We start from the raw sequence: 21,005 nt of genomic DNA on the forward strand, positions 1-21,005 counted from the left end.
CAATCAGAGCTTGTCTAGGAACTTTAAACTTGACATATTCAGTACAAGAGGACATCTTTAAATTCCAAAGTTCTTTCTGTGTAGAAGATGCCATGAAAGTTGAACAGCGTAGGAGAAAGCTCAATAAAGACGTTACCCTTGGTGGGAATTAAGATGACTTATGAATAACGGCTCTTGTGAGCCTTCGTGTCCCGAAGGAAAGAGAACATTTTGCTTCAGTTTGTTCTATGAGTTTTGCAACCGCGGCTATAAGTTAGAATAAAGTGGACATGGGAAAATAATAGTTCCAATCCTGTAGAGAATTCTGCCTCTGAGCTGGCTGATGGTACCAGAGGTTTTCATTGATCTGTGAAGACATTAATGAGAGGAAGTATTCCTTCCAGACGATGGATTCATTCTTCCGCTGCAAACTTTACAGCCCACTGTCTCCTGTCTCAGGTGAAGCTGTTTATTTCGGCAGACAATATTTTGGAAAGAAACCACACGGGAGACCTTCACCCGGGTTATTGCTTTGGCGTAGACCATAGGTTCTCAAGCTCAGTTTTGCCGGTCAGTAAGTACACCTGTGCACTCCTTGCACCTGGGAGGTGACCTGGAAAAGGTGAACTGTGTGGGATCCTAAGGACCGAGTTTGAGAACCACTGGCATAGACAGTCCCTACCCAGAGGAAGAGGTATCTACATATCAAACAAAAATGGCAGGCTGGTATCTGGAGATAGGGATCGGTTCAGACCAGGAGCGCTGAGCACTTGACTCAGGAGTTGCCTGGGCAGATTGTTTGGCTTCTTGTGATGTCAGTCACACTACACAGACCCAAAGTCATCTGTCTCTGGACCTCGGGGCCCCCTCTACTCGTAGTGAATTAATTATTTTTTATAACATCCTGAATTTGAAATTCAAAACCTTCCAAAATGCTCCCCTATGTACATAAATTGAAGGATAATTCAATCCAGAATCCTGGGATTGAGATATTTTTCAACCCAGAATCACGGATTGAGAAAGTGGGCTTTGATTGGCTTCTTTAATCAAGATTCTTACCTAATATCCAGCCTCAGGTAGCATCTTAAAAAGTCCAACAGCCCTTCTGCATTAACTTTAACAAGGATGACTTTTGTTACAAGTAGACTCAGGGAGGCCTCCGCAGATCCCGGGACCCTAGACACCTTCCCAAGGCTGCCTAATTATAAAGCCGGCCCTGTCTGTTAACTGCAGCTAGACTAATGACACATTCACAGGAATCAAGGGTTGGAGATCTGAGATAGCCAACAATGGTATGAGATCTGGTGCCAAAACATAAATAATTCCAATGTAGGACTTGACTATAATTTGTAAGTGGAGATGGAGCAATCTTGATCCAAGATCTCCAGATCTTACAGGACATTTCCATCAATGGCCACTTAGTAGAAAGGCAGCTCAACTGGAACTAAAGGTATCTAGATCTGTTCAATGAAGTAACCAGAAGACCTAGATTTGAGCTAGATTTGTTCAATGAAGTAACCAGAAGACCTAGAAGACCATGGTGATAAAAGATATTTGAGAACTTGACACCAAACCTTGAAGAGTCACTGTGGACCAGGGGTGGCCAAACCGATCCTCGAGAGCTACCAACAATCCATGTTCTCTAGGCCACCTGTGGATCTGTAGAATGTGTCGGTTAAGAATGAATGCAGCACATGTTGACAATTAATAATGACTGCACCTGTCCAGTAAGGTGGCCTGAAAAACCTTATACTGTTGGTAAATCTCGTTGACCGGTTTTGCCAGAAGGAACCCATTGGATAGCTGTCAACTGGGAGGGTCTCTACAAAAACTGCGCTGTGGCCTTTACTGATTTTGGCAAAGACAAAGAGGTCACCTTCTATAGCATTGCCCTTCACAGAGAGGAGACGACTACACCTGCATTGGGTTTTGTCACAACCAGAAGTGTATATCCTATATTTCCCAGAGGGAGTTTGCCGGATACTGGCTGCCAATTCTGTGGTGTCCCAGCCAAGCTCCAATGCCAGTGTTCGAGAATGGATAGTGCAGCGACAGAACAGACGTGCTGGGGTAGAGGACACCCAGCCAGACTTGTCATGGACTTTCCAAAAGGCAGACGTGTCTTATGGAAAAGTATCATTTGCTTTATTAAACGAGAAACTACCCAGAGAGGATATATGAGCTGGCGATGGCAGAGGTAGCACCTGGCATTACCCACGTAAGCAATTCTGTAACAATTCTATGTACAGTAGGTGGACAGTCTTGGGTAAATTGCATGGTATTGTCCTATTTCACCTCCTGTCTCAGCGCCCGTTCTGCCAGGTCCATAATAGCCGGAGTTGTTGATGGAACCAGGGACTGAGTACCCTGCGGCATACAGAGGCTACTGTAGCTGTTAGTGAGGCCCCACTGTGTTGGCATCAGCTAAGGCTGGCGCACCTGTTGCATGGAGTCTAATGAGCAATGGGGCCTTATCAGGGACTCCAGCAAGATTCAACGGGCTTTGCACAAACCAGATTGCAATGGGGTGTGTGTTCAGACACAAGCCAGGAGGTAAGGATGTCATAATGCAAGCTAAGAGCCAAGGATCTGAAATGCAAAGAAGGCTCAGAAACATTATGGAGCGAGCAACAAGCATTTAGCTGGACGAGCGATGACCAGTGACTGCCGGGTCAGGAACAGGGCATCATATTAGTCCACTGTCAGGAATCACAACCACTTACCGGCGCGCTGGTGTATTCAGCGGCTCAGGTCCTCCACTGCCCATGGTTACAGGGGCTGGCAAGATGTCCCTGTGCTGTCTCTACAATTTTCCTGCTGCTGCCCGGCAATGATTCCACAGAACATCCGGCATCAGCTGCACATCAAGCACCTATCCGCAGTCTCCAGAGGTGTATTTCCAACACTGTGTTCCCCTTGCTCCAATCCAAAGTCCTGCTGTGGTCACGTGCATCAGTGTCCAATCAGCAGCCACCGGGGGGGATATATGCAGTGATCCCACAAGTCACCAGTGCCCTGAACAAATGTTTCCTAAGAGACTCTCCTGAGACTACATACAAGACTCCAGACTGGTTTCTGTATACCTGTGTCCTGCTGCTGTATTCGGCACCTGGTTACCTCTCCTGCTGCCAAATACACTGCTGATATTTTCATCTCCAGCTTTCTTTGCGTTATCTGCTGCCTAGCCCAGGATTACCAGCCCAGGACAACCACCGCCATCAGTTCCCAGACCGAATACCAGCACCATTGGTTCCCAGGCCATAACCACCATTGCGTCTCATCCCAACCATGGGTTCCCAGGGTGATATACATCACCACCATCGGTTTCCAGCCCAACCATCGGTTCCCAAGCCTGTATTATCACTTTGTGATCTCAAGCACCCAGTGACCTTATACTCCCCACTCTTGTATCTCAGCCTTCACAGTCTGGTGTAGGGACACTCTGACAGAGGGCACCGACCTGCCCGACGGGTGCAGCAAAACCCAAATCCCCAAGCTGGTTCCATGGAGAATACCATCGGCGTGCTTAGACTCCAAGCCTCTGTCTAGAGCAGGGGTTCTCAATCTCAGTACCCCACACAGTTCATGTTTTCCAGGTCACCCAGCAGGTGCACAGTTGCAGTCATTACTCAATGACGCATTTTAAAAGATCCACAGGTGGAGCTAATTATTTCACTTGTGATTCTGTGAGGAGACCTGCAAAACATGCACTGTGTGGGGTCCTGAGGAGCGAGTTTGAGCACCTGTGGTCTAGAGTATTCACCAACTCCTTGCCCAGCTTCATGCCCCCATACTATCAAACCCAGTGTATGCACCATCGGTACAGATGGAACCGCGGTTGTTTAGCTGGCCCGGCAAAGCGATACATTTGCCAAGATGGGGATGCGCAAGCATTCCACATGCTTGCGCTTCTTCCTTTGCCACGAACGGGGCACCGTGAGTGTCTCACACGCACGCACATCCCATTCTTGGCGAGCTTCAGCGATCAGTGCGCTGAGATGGGGCGCCGGCGGGCTGGACAAGCCTGGCTCCGTCTGTACATCAAACGCCAGCTGCCCACCCTGTCTTCGTCCAGCCGCATGCAAATAAAAGCCAGTTCTCATTATTTGCGAAGGCAGGAGAAATCGTCCGATGGTCGGCAACCATCGGATGATATCGCCCGCAGCGGAGGCATGCGAGGGGATGTATTTCACCCCACACACACACACACAGGCCAGCGCAAGCCAACCGCCCCAAGGCATCGCACTAACAAGAGGTTTAAGTGTTAATAAGAAGCAGCTGCACACGGAATATAGTAAAATCCATTTGGAAGAATGCAGAGCAGCGTAATATGCGAGCACCTGTTTCTCCTCGGACGTGAGCAATGTGGTTTCATGCCGATTCTCTATTTGTGAAGCGGTGGATAAGTAATACAGAATAAACATGCTCAGCAGCCGCCTACACACAGAATCCTGAGTGCCGCATTACTCGCTGGCCTCCGGTTCTTGCGCTGACTGCGAGGTGCATTGTTAGACTGATAGAATATCAGCTTGTCCTTTTATCTCTTTGCAGCACAGACTTCCTGGGGACAAAAGAGGCTTCTCTGCTGCTAATGGCCATGTTCCTCCTGGCTGTGTTCTATCACGGACAGCAGGTAAGGAAAACATCTCCATTTGCGCCGACTCTTTGGCATTTTATTATGAAATTGCTTTAAAAATGTCACCGCCGCTCAGGTGATTGAACTGGCCTCTTCCGGAACACTTGTAATAGGTTTACAATCAAAGACAAGACTGTTATGTGTCATCCGAATTCATGCACTGAGGGCGACATAATGAAGTCTAAACAACTGTCGGCAAACGGTTCTAGTTTCACAGCGACGAGCGGTATTGCGATGGATAAAGGGGGTTATTCTGGTGGATTCGCTTGGATGGAAATTTGCATCCTTGCGAGTCAACCTAAAGCGTAAAGTGTACACACAGTGCAATATCGCTGGCAATATGGTCACTGAGCGACCGTATTGCCAGTGATGTGTTCGTGCTGCGGTGATAAATCGCCACAGTATTCTAGCTGAGACCGGACCGATGACCTTTACAGAACTGGGCACAGTATCTAGATGAGACCGGACCGATGACCTATACAGAACTGGGCACAGTATCTAGATGAGACCGGACCGATGACCTATACAGAACTGGGCACAGTATCTAGATGAGGCAGCACCAATGACCTATACAGAACTGGGCACAGTATCTAGATGAGGCCGTCCCAATGACCTATACAGAACTGGACACAGTAGCTAGATGAGACCGGACCGATGACCTATACAGAACTGGACACAGTATCTAGATGAGGCAGCACCAGTGACCTATACAGAACTGGGCACAGTATCTAGATGAGGCCGCACCAGTGACCTATACAGAACTGGGCACAGTATCTAGATGAGGCCGCACCAGTGACCTATACAGAACTGGACACAGTATCTAGATGAGGTCGTCCCAATGACCTATACAGAACTGGACACAGTAGCTAGATGAGACCGGACCGATGACCTATACAGAACTGGGCACAGTATCTAGATGAGGCCGTCCCAATGACCTATACAAAACTGGACACAGTATCTAGATGAGGCCGCACCAATGACCTATACAAAACTGGACACAGTATCTAGATGAGGTTGTACCAATGACCTATACAGAACTAAACACAGTATCTAGATGAGGCCACACCAGTGACCTATACAAAACTGGACACAGTTCTCTAGATGAGGCCGCACCAGTGACCTATACAGAACTGGACATAGTATCTAGATGAGGCCGCACCAATGACCTATACAAAACTGGACACAGTATCTAGATGAGGTTGTACCAATGACCTATACAGAACTAAACACAGTATCTAGATGAGGCCGCACCAGTGACCTATACAAAACTGGACACAGTTCTCTAGATGAGGCCGCACCAGTGACCTATACAGAACTGGACACAGTTCTCTAGATGAGGCCGCACCAGTGACTTATACAGAACTGGGCACAGTATCTAGATGAGGCCGTACCAGTCACCTATACAGAACTGGACACAGTATCTAGATGAGACAGGACCGATGACCTATACAGAACTGGACACAGTATCTAGGTGAGGTTGTACCAATGACCTATACAGAACTGGACACAGTATCTAGATGAGGTCGTACCAGTAACCTATACAGAACTGGACACAGTATCTAGATAAGGCCACACCAATGACCTATACAGAACTGAACACAGTATCTAGATGAGGCTGTCCCAATGACCTATACAGAACTGGACACAGCATCTAGATGAGGTCGTACCAGTGACCTATACAGAACTGGGCACAGTATTCTAGATGTGGTCGTACCAATGACCTATACATTGGCATTATTACTTCTTTCTTTCTGCTGCTGATACAGTACGTTACTATTACCATCCTTGCTGGCGGGTCGCCAGAACGTACGCGCTGGCGACCCGCCAGCAGCCACGCCAGCGAGGAGACGGACAGGGTTAGGGGGGGGTGCGGGCAGGCGGCGGGGACCCCGGGTTACCGCCGGCAAGCCGGCGGGGACCCGGGGGAACGGATCGAAGCGCCGTCGGAAGGGGACGCGCGCGCCTCTCGTGCGCGCGCGTCCCCTTCTCACCATCGCCATGGCGCTGGCGGGGGATGGCGGCTGGCGACGCCAGCGCCATCCCCTGCAAAGATGGGACCTGACCCATCTGTACCTCTCCCTATGCAACCAAGCATCTGACTTGCCTTCTTCATTGCTTTGTTACATTGCTTACCTGCCTTTAAGTCACCTGAGATAGTGACACCTAGATCCCTCTCCTCCTCAGTAGTTTCCACTATAGCACTAATAATGCTAGATGTAGCCTTTGGGTCTTTGAGACCCAAGTATATGACTTTGCAGTTTTTGGCATTAAACTGTAGTTGCCATGCGCCATATTGCCCATTGCTGCCTATGCCTCTAGTCTACCTAGATCATCAATCATGTGTCACCCCTCCTGGTTTGTCTACCCTGTGTCATCTGCAAAAGGACATACGTACCTTCTATACTGTTTGCAATGTCACCAATAAAGATACCAAAAAGCATTGGTCCAATCCAATGCTTTCCAGTTTATTTAGCAGTCTGCGACGTGGGACAATGTCAAAATCCTCACTAAAGTCTAGATAAGCTACATTTACAGCCCGCCTTTATCTATTACTTTAGTCACCCAGTCAAAAAGGTCAATAAGATTTGTTTGACGTGATCTTCCCGATCCTGTTAATCACTCACCTGGCTTTACCGCCTTACGGTACTACTAGTCTTACACTCTGGGGACTCCCGCCGTGACCTTCCGTGTGACTACGATGCGTAATATAAATAAAATAGGGTGCGCTATTTCTCTCAGTGGCTTCAGGTGTCTAGCGCTGAATGGCGTATGGACAACCGGTAAGTGAGGACGCGCCTGGAAACGATGGTGCCAACGTAATTTTCCACAGCGCACTGTAAAAGCTATACTGCGATTGATGTGTTTGTGTTACTGTATCTCGCTTTAGCTACAAGATTTCATTTCATAGTAAACAGCTTAACATAATAAAAGGTAAAACAGTAACAAAACAGGCAAAAAAACCGAAACAAAAGCCTCTTCTGCTGCGAGCGGGAATAATCGTTCAGGGATCCGCTGAGAAATCATTAATTGCAGCTGAGCTAAATATAGCGGCTGCTGGCAAGTATCACCGACATTCATTCAGATGGATCAGGGAATTCAAGGTAGGGAAAAGTCTTGTATCCAGCAACAGTCCAGGAATAAAGAGCGGAGTAACCTTGTTATCTCCTATAGGAAGCAATGTGTCTGCAGCCTGAAGATGAGCTGAGCTACTCTCATTCAATACTTACTTGTAGGCCAAAGAGATAAATGAAAAATATATTTTTTCGCTGACCCAGACAAATAACAATGGATAATATCATCGACAAGATAACTGTCCGAGCCAGGGTATTGGGTCAAAGTTCAGAACGTTTTATTTCATTATTGCGTATTTGCTAACATAACTGCCCACAATTCCAAAGTCATGCTCAAAAACGCAAATGTTGTATTCAGTAAAATGCATTACCCTATACTGTACTGTATATGCCAAACATTATACACGGTATGGGTCGTTGGGTTGAGCTAATTTATGTTGATATACATTGGGTTGACTACTGTTGTTCAACAGGCCTTAAGTCGATACCTGAAATAAGTCAACTTGGCTACGGTCAACAGGGTTGGAAGTTCAAAACAAGCATTAGGTCGGCAATGGCAAGGTCAATAGTGAAAAGGTCCGCATAAGTTTTTCACGGTGGTCACAGGTTTTTTTTTTTTGTCCCGAATGTCGACATGGACACAGTCAAAGTGTACCACAATGGGAGTGGTTGGCGACAATCTTTCAGTGAATGGTCTGCGGGTCAATCCCAGGTTTGTAGGTGTCGGGGGCGGAGCTAAGCGCCGTGTCCTGGCTCTTTGCAAAAAAGGATATTTGTTTACTCTGCACCGTCGATGGAGGGAAACCATCTGGTTCTCTCCCATTGATAGCAAATCCATTGAACATTAGGCATACGCCATCAATGATTAACAATCATTGATAGAAGATAGCCATCCCTAGTCCCGTCACTGGTCTCCTGACAGCCGTCAATATTTATAATAATATTTATCGCATGTAAAGCTGACGGTGTGGGGCAGGAGACTTAAAAAGAATGGGAGGACGCTTTTTGTGTAGAAAAGCCTTTCTGGGGCTGCCGCCCTTCACAGCATACTCCTCATCACTACCAACTTTTCTGTAGAAAAGCCTTTCCACTACCAACCTTTACAGCACACTCCTCATCACTTCCTGCATTTTCTGTAGAAAAGCCTTTCTGCTGCTACCACCTTTCGCAGCACACTCCTCATCACTTCCCACATTTTCTGTAGAAAAGCCTTTCCGGTGCTACCACACTTCCCTGCATACTCCTCATCACTACCACTTTTTGTGTACAAAAGCCTTTCCAGTGTTACCGCCCTTCACAGCATACTCCTCATCACTACCACTTTTTCTGTAGAAAATCCTTTCCGGTGCTACCGCCCTTCACACCACACTCCTCATTTCTACTGCTTTTTCTGTAGAGAAGCCTTTCTGGTGCGGCCTACCAGAAACATTGACTTTGCGCTCCTTAATACCTGAGGCTGGTTGTACCGTTAATGCTTACGTTGTGAATGGTGCATTGTGGTTGTATTATCCTTGTAACGCTTGTATTGATTTACAGCTAGAATACACCGCAAGACTTGATTTTTTGTGGCGGGTGCAGGCCAAAGAAGAAATCAACGAAATGACAGAACTGAGGGAACACAATGAGAATATGCTCAGAAACATTCTCCCCAGTCACGTGGCCCGCCACTTTCTGGAGAAGGACAGAGATAATGAGGTAATTGTTTTGTAGAGATCACCAGAATTGCAGATCATAGTAAGCATTGATCTCGATTCACCCAATGTGCAAATAATTAAATTACACAACTTGAGAAATAAGCCAATCACAGTGCATGGAACGTTGAAGGAGCCAATCAGCAACTATCTACTGCAGCCATGGGGCTGGGTAAATATTTAGGGGCCCATTTATCAACGAGTGTTATTTAAAAAATCGTTGTGTATGATAAATGAGGCTTCGGCCAATCAGCCCCAACTGTCATTTTTGAAACACATGACAGCTGGGAACTGATTGGCTGGAGCACCATTTATCATAAATGAGTTTTAAATAGCTAAAACGCATTGTAAATGGCGGTAATCATTCCAGCCCTATAATAATCCCAGTAAAATGCATATAAATTACCCTAAGCTATTCCTCTACCATTATTGAAATTATTTTGAATAGAAAGTACAAAATATATTGTAAATTATATAGCGACAATTCTGCAATTGCTTTTATCTCCTGAGGGACATGGAGGGGGAGGGGGGGGGGGTAACACTGCGCTACAGAGGTGACTTTTGCAGGTGTTAATATTGCGTTTACCCGCAGGGTAGCGGATCATTTTGCACGCCTCTTAATTAACATACATACACAATGATTACTGTAATTACAGACCACTCCGGTTTATCAAATGTTTTAACATACGTGAACAATATTGTAAATGTGACTTAAATCCTGGGTGTACCCACCTGCTCTGCGCTGGTCACGTTGGCTGGCACAGTCCTGGTCTTCCTCTGTGCGGATGCCTTCTGGGCATTGCGGTAACTGAGATTTAGCCCATTATTGTAAAGGAGGTTACCCTTGTTCCTTACACTATGGATATATCCAGGTTCCGCAACATTTAAGAATTATGGGCTCCTTATAGGTACTCTCATACTCTCCAACATGACCCATTCCATTAGGTACAAAATGCTCTGTTCCTGGACTTCCCTGCCAGTGGCAGTTGCAGAGGCTGCAGCACAGTCCAATATTCAAAAAGGGGAGCCACACCTACTGCCACTCCAAACATCACTGTGCAGGACTCACTGGCAGTTGATGTGACCCCCTCTTTGAATTTTGGACTGTGCTGGAGTCCAACCTCTGTAACTGCCACTGGCAGGGAAGTCCAGGAACAGAGCATGTTGTACCCAATGGAATGGGTCATGTTGGAGGGTATGTACTCTGTAATACGCCATGGCGGGCAAGCACTTTCTCGGAAATATCCCTAGTAAGTGCTCAGTGCAGCAGCCTTCTACTATTCGGAATCCGCCAACACCAGCATTCCGGAGCAGGGAATCCTTATAGGGGTCCTGTGTGTATACTCTGCCCCCTGCCCTCCCTTAACCCTCCCTCCACACGGCCTAAACTTACCTCCCAACAACCTAATTGTACCAGGGTTGGACTGGCCCACAGACACACGGGGAATTCCCAGTGGGCACAACTGCCTTTAATGTCAGGTTCCAAACTTTACACTCAAAATATACATTGTTACTTTACTAGAGGGCCAGTTCCCTGGCAGAGCAGAAGCACGGCTGGTCTAGAAAAACTAGCCCAAGATTCACACTCCTGCCAATGAAAATTAGCGGTTGGATTAACGGAATTTTGAGTGAAAATAACATTTACAGTTCCATAATGCAGAATATATATATATATGGCTAACTTCTCCTCACCTTTATGAGGTGAAGTCCCGCCAATAACCACTAGAGGCCACTCGACAGACCAAATGACTCCGTTGTGTGCTAAAACATGTCATAACAGAAAATGAAAGCAATTTTTGCAGGGACACTGATCTTTTTTCAAACTTGCTGTATATGGAGAGAGGGAGCTGTGAAGTCAGAGATTGGAGGTCGGAGCAGATAGGGGACTGGGGGTGGGGTGGAGAGTTTGTGGGCTAAAAACTGTCACAGCTCAAAGTGAAAGGAAAACTGTCACAGCTCAAAGTGAACATTGCAGAAGCCGTTCTTCTGACGGGCTTTTAACTAGTGTAACAATAAGAATGTAGTTGTATAAAGAAGGCAAGTCCCCAACACCAATGGTTTACAACTTGACCTCTATTGTTTATAATGACATGTATTTGGGCTTAACTAGGGGTCCCCTAATTATATTACCCCAGACCAGCACTCAGCCCAGAACCAGCCTCGCTGAGTTTGAGCATCCCAGTAGATGTACATAAATGTCCCTGTGTATTTTGCTGTGTTCCAGGAGCTGTATTCCCAGTCGTACGACGCCGTGGGTGTAATGTTTGCCTCCATCCCGGGATTTGCTGATTTTTACTCCCAAACTGAAATGAATAACCAGGGTGTTGAATGTCTACGATTGCTGAATGAAATCATCGCTGACTTCGATGAGGTAAATGTCACTTGGATGGATCATCCCGTCACATCACCCTGGTCTCCCCCAGCCTCTCTCCTGCAATCTCCTCATTTGCTAGCGCTGAACTCACTGCAGTTCCCAATCAGGACAGCGCACAGTCCTGTTCCTGTATCTGAGCCACGCGACACATCACAGCTGCAGAACGACGTTAACAAATAATGGTGGCGATTCAGGTTCACTCACAAAGCACGAAAGTTCGCTGCTTAGCGAGCCTTCTAACGCCGTCCAGCCAAACAGAAGCATGCGCAGGGCAGAAACATTGGTCCCTGGTGCAAACACACCGGGGACCGAATGGACTAGAATGAGGGCCCATATGCACTGCAGGTGGGGCAGATGTAAAATGTGCAGAGCGAGTTACATTTGTACTTCAAACTGAAGTACTATATTCTATATAGCAGTGTCAAAATAAAGCAGCCAGTATCTACACTGCACAGAAACAAAATAACTCACCCAAATCTAACTCTCTCTGCACATGTTACATCTGCCCCACCTGTAGTGCAGCATGGTTTTTTTCCATTAGCAAACCAAATGTGCTAGTGAGTGAATCTGAATCAGGCCCAATATGTACAAATATTTATGTATGGATATTCAGAACCATAACAAGCAGGTTAAATACATTAACACAGGTCAATGAAACGCGGGGTGAATTATATTACCCATTGCATATGGTGGCCCGTGCAAGACCTCTGGAATAAAAAGGCGGGACTTGCTAACAGCTTGACACACTGTGATTGGAGAGTAGTTTGCCTCCTGCCTCGCAGTAGCCCAATAAAACCTTGACCTACAGCACTTGTGGTCATGCCTTGATTTGCTTAGACCACGCCCAGGAACCATGCAGCCGAGACCTTATTGGTCATTCCAAAGTGATTAGCCACGCCTCCATGGCAATAAAATAACAGTACTGTCCATTCTGTTCTATGGACAGTACTGTTATTTTGTTGGCGTGGAGGTGTGGCTACGGGCTTGTCTGCGTGGGTCATAAGTGTGGTCTAAGCCAATCAAGGCATGACCACAAGTGCCTGTAGCAGTTTACTATAAACAGCTTTCAGCCATATTTCAGCCGTTATTCTTCGCCCCGAAGAAGCTTGCAATCTAATTTCTCAACACAGGACGATTTAGTAAGAGTTTTTTTGGACTGCGGGAGGAAGCTGATGCAAACACGGGCAAAACATACCAACTCCCCACCATAAACAGAAAATGCAGCAATGCTGACCATTGTGCCACCATGCAGAGACAATCTAAGAGAGGTGTCTTCATTGCATCAATATATCCCCATCGGCCTCCTCCGAGAACACAATGGAAACAACGGGGTCTGAGATAAGTTACTACATGCCACAGACAGCCAGGGCTGTACTAGACGTGTTTGATGAGAGATTTCAATGCCATCTGTGCCATGTTTGGATGACCTTAAATGCCTGAAACATTGTAAGAAGTACAACAGATGGGCTTCCGAGTAACTAGAGGGGACAGAAATGCATGTGTGTGTAGGGGGGGGGCTGAGTACAGGCTCTCTCGGTACAGTTCGCTGTATACGGTTTGTAACATCCAGTGGTGGTATGCCACTTTGCAATTTAATGTTTTGGATTATATATACAAATAATCAGGTCATTCTGGTTTGCTCGGTCCCCGGCGCCTTCGCCGATGTTTTAGCACTGCGCATATTTGCTTATGCGCAGGTGCAAGCCTGCTGTGCGGGCGCCTTCGGAGACTTGCATAGTCCTGTGGCGCTCGCAGGGGGGTGGGGGGGTAGAAGGTGGTAAAAAGGGGCGTTTACTGGGCGTACCTACGAAAAAGCAGGGTGCGCCCAGGAAACCGCTGGGCGTCCCCATCTGAACGTGTGCGGGCACCTGGCTTCCGGGGGCAGGCGGCTGACGTAACAGGACGCCGCGACTCTAAATCAGCAGAGAGATTTGCGAGCACTGTAGAAATCATTCGATGGTCGGCGACCGCATGCTAGGCTGCGAATGGATGTTTATGCGAAACATCCGTTTACAGAGTGCTGCGCGTTTACTCGCTGGGCGGCAGGGGGCGGGCATTTGTGCACTTCTATGTCACATGGGCTGTTGCTATGGGCAACCAATCAGAATCTACTTCTTATTTATTTAGCACCTTCTGGAAGATAATAGATAGGATCTGATTGGTTGCCCGTAGCAACATACCATGTGACATAGAACTCCCAACTTAGTAAATTTCCACCATTGTGTTGTCAGGCAATCGCCCATTTTTTGCAGGGAGGGAGGGAGGGCGCCGGACAGCGGCTGGAATGGGTGTTTTCATGAGTACACGGGTGGGCCGATGCCTGCCAGGCACGATCGTCTGACATCACAGTACATCAGCTACCCCGTGCCATCTTCGTACAGGCGCATGCAAATAAAAGTCAGTTTTCTCTATCCCTTCCCATCATCATCCTCCATCCCATCTATATGGTTGTGTAACTGCAGCGCCTTACTTCCATTTCTCTCTCAGTTATTAGACGAAGAGAGATTCCAAGATATAGAAAAGATAAAAACCATCGGGAGTACGTACATGGCCGTTTCCGGGTTATCCCCGGAGAAACAGGTAATATTTCCTATTATCATGCTACAAGCTGGAGACGATAACGCTGAACAGATTTATTTATCAGTAATAAGTAAAGAAAATGAAGCAATATTTGTAACTGCCCGTAAAAGCATAGCGGTCAGTAAAATTGGGCAAATGTCAATAGTATTATGGAGTTCACGTATCTAGCCGTGAAAACATTGGAGAAGTGGACCAATGGAGGAGTTGGCAATGGCAACCAATCAGCTTTTACTAATAATTTTGTAGAATGTACGGGATACATTTTACCTCAAAGACGTCTCCATTTTCTCCACTGCTTAATAAAGCAACCCTTATATAAGAAAAGTACTTTACTGATATTTGACCACTTATGTGTACTTACTTTGAAAATGTTACTTGCCACATACAGTATTGTTATTTGGCAGTGTGTGTTTTTTGGAACTTCTTTTCATTGGTTCTTGCATGTTCTTTAATAGCTTTGGGCTACCCTGTTGCTTAGCGTTACTAGGTCAGTCACATTTATCCTGGTCAAAATGCCTAAGTGTAGCCATAATGGGGATGTAGTTAAGATCCCAGTGGATATGATGGCGGCAGTAATAATATCGACACCGGCATCCCAACTTGCGATATACAGAATACCTGTGCCAGAATCCCAACATCGCCGATGTCGGAAATCCCGACTGGCTGTGTCCTGACCGCCGGCATCCCATTCTAAAGAATGAGTGGTGGGATAACATTAGGCTGGGGGGTTAGGTTGGCGCTACCAGAGGGACTTTGGGTTAGGCTGCAGGGAAGAAGGGTTAAGGTTTAGGCACTTCGAAGGCGGGGGTGGGGGGTTAGGTTTTGGCTGAAGGGTAGGAAGGTTAGGATTGAGCTGTAGGGGTTGTTGGGGTTGGAATGTCATAAGGAGTGGTCAGGGAGAGCAGGGAAAAGGTAGGTATACTTACTGGACCTATGTCAGGATTCTCTATTATCAGGATGGATGAGGAGATAGTGATGCATGGGTGAGGAAGTGGGTGATGGGAAGAGATAGTGAAAATCTGAGAACCAGTAGGAGACAGGGTGAGGCAGTGGTGACGCCAGGGAATGGATGACAGCGGGAGGCAATGTGTGATGTAGAGGATGATAAGGAGAGGCAGCGAATGACAGGGATAGGTTGACAGGAGAGAGAGGTGATGGGGAGAGATCTTGGGGATGGAGAGGCAGTGGCTGACAGGAAAAGGTGAATGAGAAAAGCAGTGGGTGACAGAGAGAAGGTGATGGGGAGAGACAGTGGGTGACAGAGAGAAGGTGATGGGGAAAGGCAGTGGGTGACAGAGAGAAAGTGATGGAGAGAGGCAGTGGGTGACAGAGAGGATGATGGGGAGAGGCAGTGGGTGACAGAGAGAAGGTGATGGTGAGAGGCAGTGGGTGACAGAGAGGTTGATGGGGAGAGGCAGTGGGTGTCAGGGAGAATGTGATGGGAGAGGCAGCGGGTGTCAGGGAGAATGTGACGGGGAGAGACAGTGGGTGACAGGAAAAGGTGAATGAGAAAAGCAGTGGGTGATAGAGAGAAGGTGATGGGGGAGGCAGTGGGTGACAGGGAGATAATGATGGGGAGAGGCAGTGGTTGAAATAGAGAAAGTGATGGGGAGAGGCAGTGGCTGACGAAGAACATGATGGGGATAGGCAGTAGGTGACAGAAAGAAAGTGATGGGAGAGGCAGTGGGTGACAGGGAGAAGTTGATGGGGAGAGGCAGTGTGTGACAGGGAAAATGTGATGGAAGAGGCAGTGGGTGTCAGGGAGAATGTGATGGGAGAGGCAGTGGGTGTCAGGGAGAATGTGATGAGAGAGACAGTGGGTGACAGGGAGAAATTGTTGGGGAGAGGCAGTGGGTGACAGGGAGAAGTTGATGGGGAGAGGCAGTGGGTGACAGAGAGGTGATGGGGAGATACAGTGTGTGACAGAGGTGATGGGGAGAGGCATTGGGTGACAAGGAGAATGTGATGGGAGAGGCAGTGGGTGACAGGGAGATAATGATGGGGAGAGGCAGTGGGTGACATAGAGAAAGTGATGGGGAGAGGCAGTGGGTGACGGAGAAGATGATGGGGATAGGCAGTAGGTGACAGAAAGAAAGTGGTGGGAGAGGCAGTGGGTGACAGGGAGAATTTCATGGGGAGATGCAGTGGGTGTCATTGAGAAATTGATGGGGAGAGGCAGTGTGTGACAGGGAAAATGTGATGGAAGAGGCAGTGGGTGTCAGGGAGAATGTGATGGGAGAGGCAGCGGGTGTCGGAGAATGTGACGGGGAGAGACAGTGGGTGACAGGAACAGGTGAATTAGAAAAGCAGGTGGTGATAGAGAGAAGGTGATGGGAGAGGCAGTGGGTGACAGGGAGAAGTTGATGGGGAGAGGCAGTGTGTGACAGGGAAAATGTGATGGAAGAGGCAGTGGGTGTCAGGGAGAATGTGATGGGAGAGGCAGTGGGTGTCAGGGAGAATGTGATGGGGAGAGACAGTGGGTGACAGGGAGAAATTGATGGGGAGAGGCAGTGGGTGACAGGGAGAAGTTGATGGGGAGAGGCAGTGGGTGACAGAGAGGTGATGGGGAGATACAGTGTGTGACAGAGAGGTGGTGGGGAGAGGCAGTGGGTGACAAGGAGAAGGTGATGGGAGAGGCAGTGGGTGACAGGGAGATAATGATGGGGAGAGGCAGTGGGTGACATAGAGAAAGTGATGGGGAGAGGCAGTGGGTGACGGAGAAGATGATGGGGATAGGCAGTAGATGACAGAAAGTAAGTGATGGGAGAGGCAGTGGGTGACAGGGAGAATTTCATGGGGAGATGCAGTGGGTGTCATTGAGAAGTTGATGGGGAGAGGCAGTGTGCGACAGGGAGAATGTGATGGGAGAGGCAGCGAGTGTCAGGGAGAATGTGACGGGGAGAGACAGTGGGTGACAGGGAGAAGTTGATGGGGAGAGGCAATGGTTGACAGAAAGGTGATGGGGAGATACAGTGGTTAACAGAGAGGTGATGGGGAGAGGCAGTGGGTGACAGGGAGAAGGTGATGGGGAGAGGCAGTAGGTGACAGGGAGAAGCAGAGGGTTATGTTTTCACTGGCTCCTCGCAGAGTGATTGTGGGCAGATACACACTGCCCGGCCCGCAGCAGCAGCCTCCTTCTTCCCAGGGCCTTTCCAGTGCTGAGAGAGTCTAGACTCAGCTCTGCAAGCAGGGGAAAAAATCATTCAGTAGTGAGTGTTCTTCCTCCTGTGCGCACGGCTGCTTACACGCTTGCAGCCGTGCACAGGGGCGGGGGGAGTGCGTTCGGCGGGGCCACCTTTACCTGCTCACTTGGCTCCACACTCTTGTAGCCCAGTGAGCAGGCCTGAATCAGGCCAATGGTACCATCCAAACAGCTCCTAACTCTCATGTTCCAGACTGTTTAAAAAATGACAGTTAAGAACTGGTTACCTCTCTTGTTTTGTAGTATTGTGTATAATGTGAGCTCACACTGATCACCTAGCCCCCAGACCTGGTCGTCTATTGGTCCGCCCCCTCCACTCTCACTGGCAGCGTACACATACAGCTCCCCTGTACAGTGTGAGGAATTACCAGGCGGATATGATTCTGCACACATTGCAGCTGGGCCATTAATCACCCTGTCCCCATAAGCCTGCGCCTACAGGGATTTAATGAGGCCGACGACTACGGCGGATGACTAATCACTCGAAATGTTTTGTTGTGTGGAAGAAAATCAGCCATAAATCTGAGACCAAATTGCAGGGTTTAACAGTAACAACAAAGAATATAACAAATCCTTGTGACCTGCAGTATGTGTAATGTGTGTTCTGTTGTGTATCATTTAGCAATGTGAAGACAAATGGGGGCACTTGTGTGCGGTGGCGGACTTCTCTGTAGCCCTGAACGAGAGCATCCAGGAGATCAACAAACATTCCTTCAACAACTTTGAGCTGCGAATCGGTAAGCGTTGCTGGGCGCCCTACTGTGCCGGCCTATAGTCATTCATGGCTACTGAGTCATAGGGAAGGGAACCGGACGAAAGGGGAAACTCCGCTCAACCCATTCAATCACGCTGTTAGACCCATTGAGGTTCCCTAGTGTTCTCTGTATTACTCTCCCACCCTGCCAGTGGCGTGGCGGAACTTGTGGGTTGTGGGCCCAGGTGCAAATATATAATTTGGGCCCCCCTCCTCTAGCCAAACCCAAGTTCACTATATGCAACCTTAGTCGTCAGGGGCCCCGGTGCACTGCACCAATGATAGTACCACCTCTGCGGCCTAATGCTAACCCTCTCCACTAGTGCCTAACCCTTCTACCCCACCACCAAAACATGACCAGTGTCCTGCGGCCTAGCCCCAACTTCTAAATGCCTAACCCCCCCATGGCATACTTACGATTGGGATTACGGCATTCGGGATTCGATTCCAGTGTGAGGATACTCTTCCATGATATGCCCTGGCCTGGTCTTCAGTCCACTAGTTGGGATGCCAGCAATGGTATTCTGACCCCCCAGTAGACCAATCAGGAGAACCTTCTCCCAGGATTCAGTTCTTTATTAAGTTGGAGTCATGGCAGCCTGTGAGCCTAGGCCAGGCATGTCCAAACTATGGCCCTCCAGCTGTTGTGAAACTACAATTCCCATCATGCCTTGCCACAGTTTTGCTTTTAGGGAATGCTAAACCTTTTGCAAGGCATGCTGGGCTGTGTAGTTTCACAACAGCTGTAGGGCCATAGCTTGGACATGCCTGGCCTAGGTGATTGGATGGCTACTGAGTCTCGTCCAATGGACCTTTCAATAACCTGCATTTGCGGAATTATACTGGCTGGCTGGCTGGCCATCTAGAAGAAGTGTGAGTTCACAGGCCGAGGAGAGGGCAGGCGTACTGTTCCATTGGGTGGGGGTCAGTACAAACTTTGGTGCGACTGAGAAGGAATCTGCAAAATGTCGACATGAAAAAGGTCAATGCATGAAAAGGACAGCATGACGTTGTTATGCCAATGTCAACATTGACCCCCAATTAGTGTAGTGCTTCCCTCGCCATGCATTGGGCCTTGCTCCTCCGCCACTGGGCACATGTTACTGTTCCCAATCAGAGCCCCATGTATGAAAAAGTAAAAAAAAAATTTAAATAAAACTGAAGTTGGCCTCTTCGTGCGTTGACATTTTTGTGTCTACACTTTGTCATTGTCAAACTTTAGTATGTCGACATGTCAATGTTGAACTTTTGGTGTTGACCTATTGACCTAGACACTCTTAACTTATCAACCGGAGAAACATTGTTGACCTATCAACATGGAGTTGGCTGAAAGGGGGAAGGAGGGAAACCCCTAGCAGGCATCAACCCGCCTGCATGCCCAGGGGGACACCCATAAAACTTTGTGCAGTCCCCTCTCCCAAACAACCCCCTCCCCTCCACTCAAGCCCTGCGAGCGTTCACACAGGGAGTCTGCAAATGCGCAAATTCTCTCATGTGCGTGCGCCGTCCCAAACAATCGGAAACGGGGCCAAATTCAGCCCCAAACAATTGAGCCTGAATCAGGCCCTATGTTCCTTACTGTCACACTTATTCGGCCTGATTCACACCTGTTCACTAGTCTGCCTATATTCTGAGTTTATCGATTAGGTTATCGCCGCCCCGGTTAACTATCAGGTCTGAATCGGCTCCCTTGTTTGTTTATTTGTTTGTTTGAGTGACTGTTTATTCCCTTTTACAGCAGACCGTTTTATCTTTCCCTTTCCAGGTATAAGTCACGGATCAGTCGTTGCCGGAGTTATCGGAGCGAAAAAGCCTCAGTATGACATTTGGGGGAAAACGGTTAATCTGGCGAGCAGAATGGACAGTACGGGCGTGAGCGGCAGGATACAAGTGCCTGAAGATACATATCATGTCCTGAAGGATCGCGGCTTTGCGTTTGAGTATCGCGGGGAGATCTACGTGAAGGGCATCAGCGAGCAAGAAGGAAAGATCAAAACATATTTTCTTCTAGGAAGAGTTCAGCCAAATCCATTAATATCACAGCCAAAAATAATCACTGGACAATATTCACTAGCAGCTGTTGTACTAGGACTTGTACAGTCTCTAAACCGACAGAAACAGAAGCAAATCCTTAACGAAAATAACAATTCCGCCATTATGAAGGGACATTATAACCGGAGGACGCTGCTCGCGTCCAGCGGGTCAGAGGTCGTCGCGCAAACAGAGGGAACTGATAAACCCGAATTGCCATAAATCACGTGCATTTTTTTTTCCTTTGAATTCATTTTTTTGTATTTCTTTTATATATAAATACACAAATAAAAACTTATAATTTTTTTACAAACGGTATATCATCCATTTTTACCGATATAATGTCTGTGCTATGTGGTTCAATGAATTACGTTGTTTAGTAAGGTTGAACAGGACTGGATGGGGTATATTATTATATTAGATAATATATAATTATTTTTTAATTATATCTGATGCTCTTGTGCTCTTGGACGATGAACTAGAGGGAACATAGGGACAGGTGCAGGATTGGAAGAACAGAGTAGTATATACAGGAGTTCCCCGGTAAAATGGAGGGGTGTGGTCAGCTGGTGGAGGCGGGGCATCTGGGAGGAGCGGGGGCCACACCCCATACAAAAATACATGAGAGGGAGAGAGGACAAGCTTTCGCTGCAGCTGTCTCTCTCCCCAGCTAAGCACACGGCACTG

General features: G+C 47.8%; 1 protein-coding gene across 2 annotated transcripts in view; it reads left to right on the plus strand.

Moving 5' to 3' along the window:
- The window catches only part of ADCY8 (adenylate cyclase 8), a 184,935-nt gene extending 164,326 nt beyond the window's left edge, over positions 1-20,609 (plus strand). The window contains exons 13-18 of one of the 2 annotated variants that reach the window (XM_083144870.1): positions 4,531-4,612; positions 9,223-9,381; positions 11,602-11,748; positions 14,239-14,331; positions 18,156-18,270; positions 20,053-20,609. In XM_083144870.1, the coding sequence (XP_083000996.1) occupies positions 4,531-4,612; positions 9,223-9,381; positions 11,602-11,748; positions 14,239-14,331; positions 18,156-18,270; positions 20,053-20,540 (1,084 nt within the window). In that variant the 3' untranslated portion in view covers positions 20,541-20,609. The remainder of the gene's footprint in view (positions 1-4,530; positions 4,613-9,222; positions 9,382-11,601; positions 11,749-14,238; positions 14,332-18,155; positions 18,271-20,052) is intronic. The other variant, XM_083144871.1, reaches the window with a different exon arrangement.
- The last annotated feature ends 396 nt before the right edge of the window (positions 20,610-21,005 follow it).

This window comes from Crinia signifera, chromosome 5 (assembly GCF_055691185.1).
Source record: "Crinia signifera chromosome 5, ASM5569118v1, whole genome shotgun sequence".
Taxonomy (NCBI): Eukaryota; Metazoa; Chordata; class Amphibia; order Anura; family Myobatrachidae; genus Crinia; species Crinia signifera.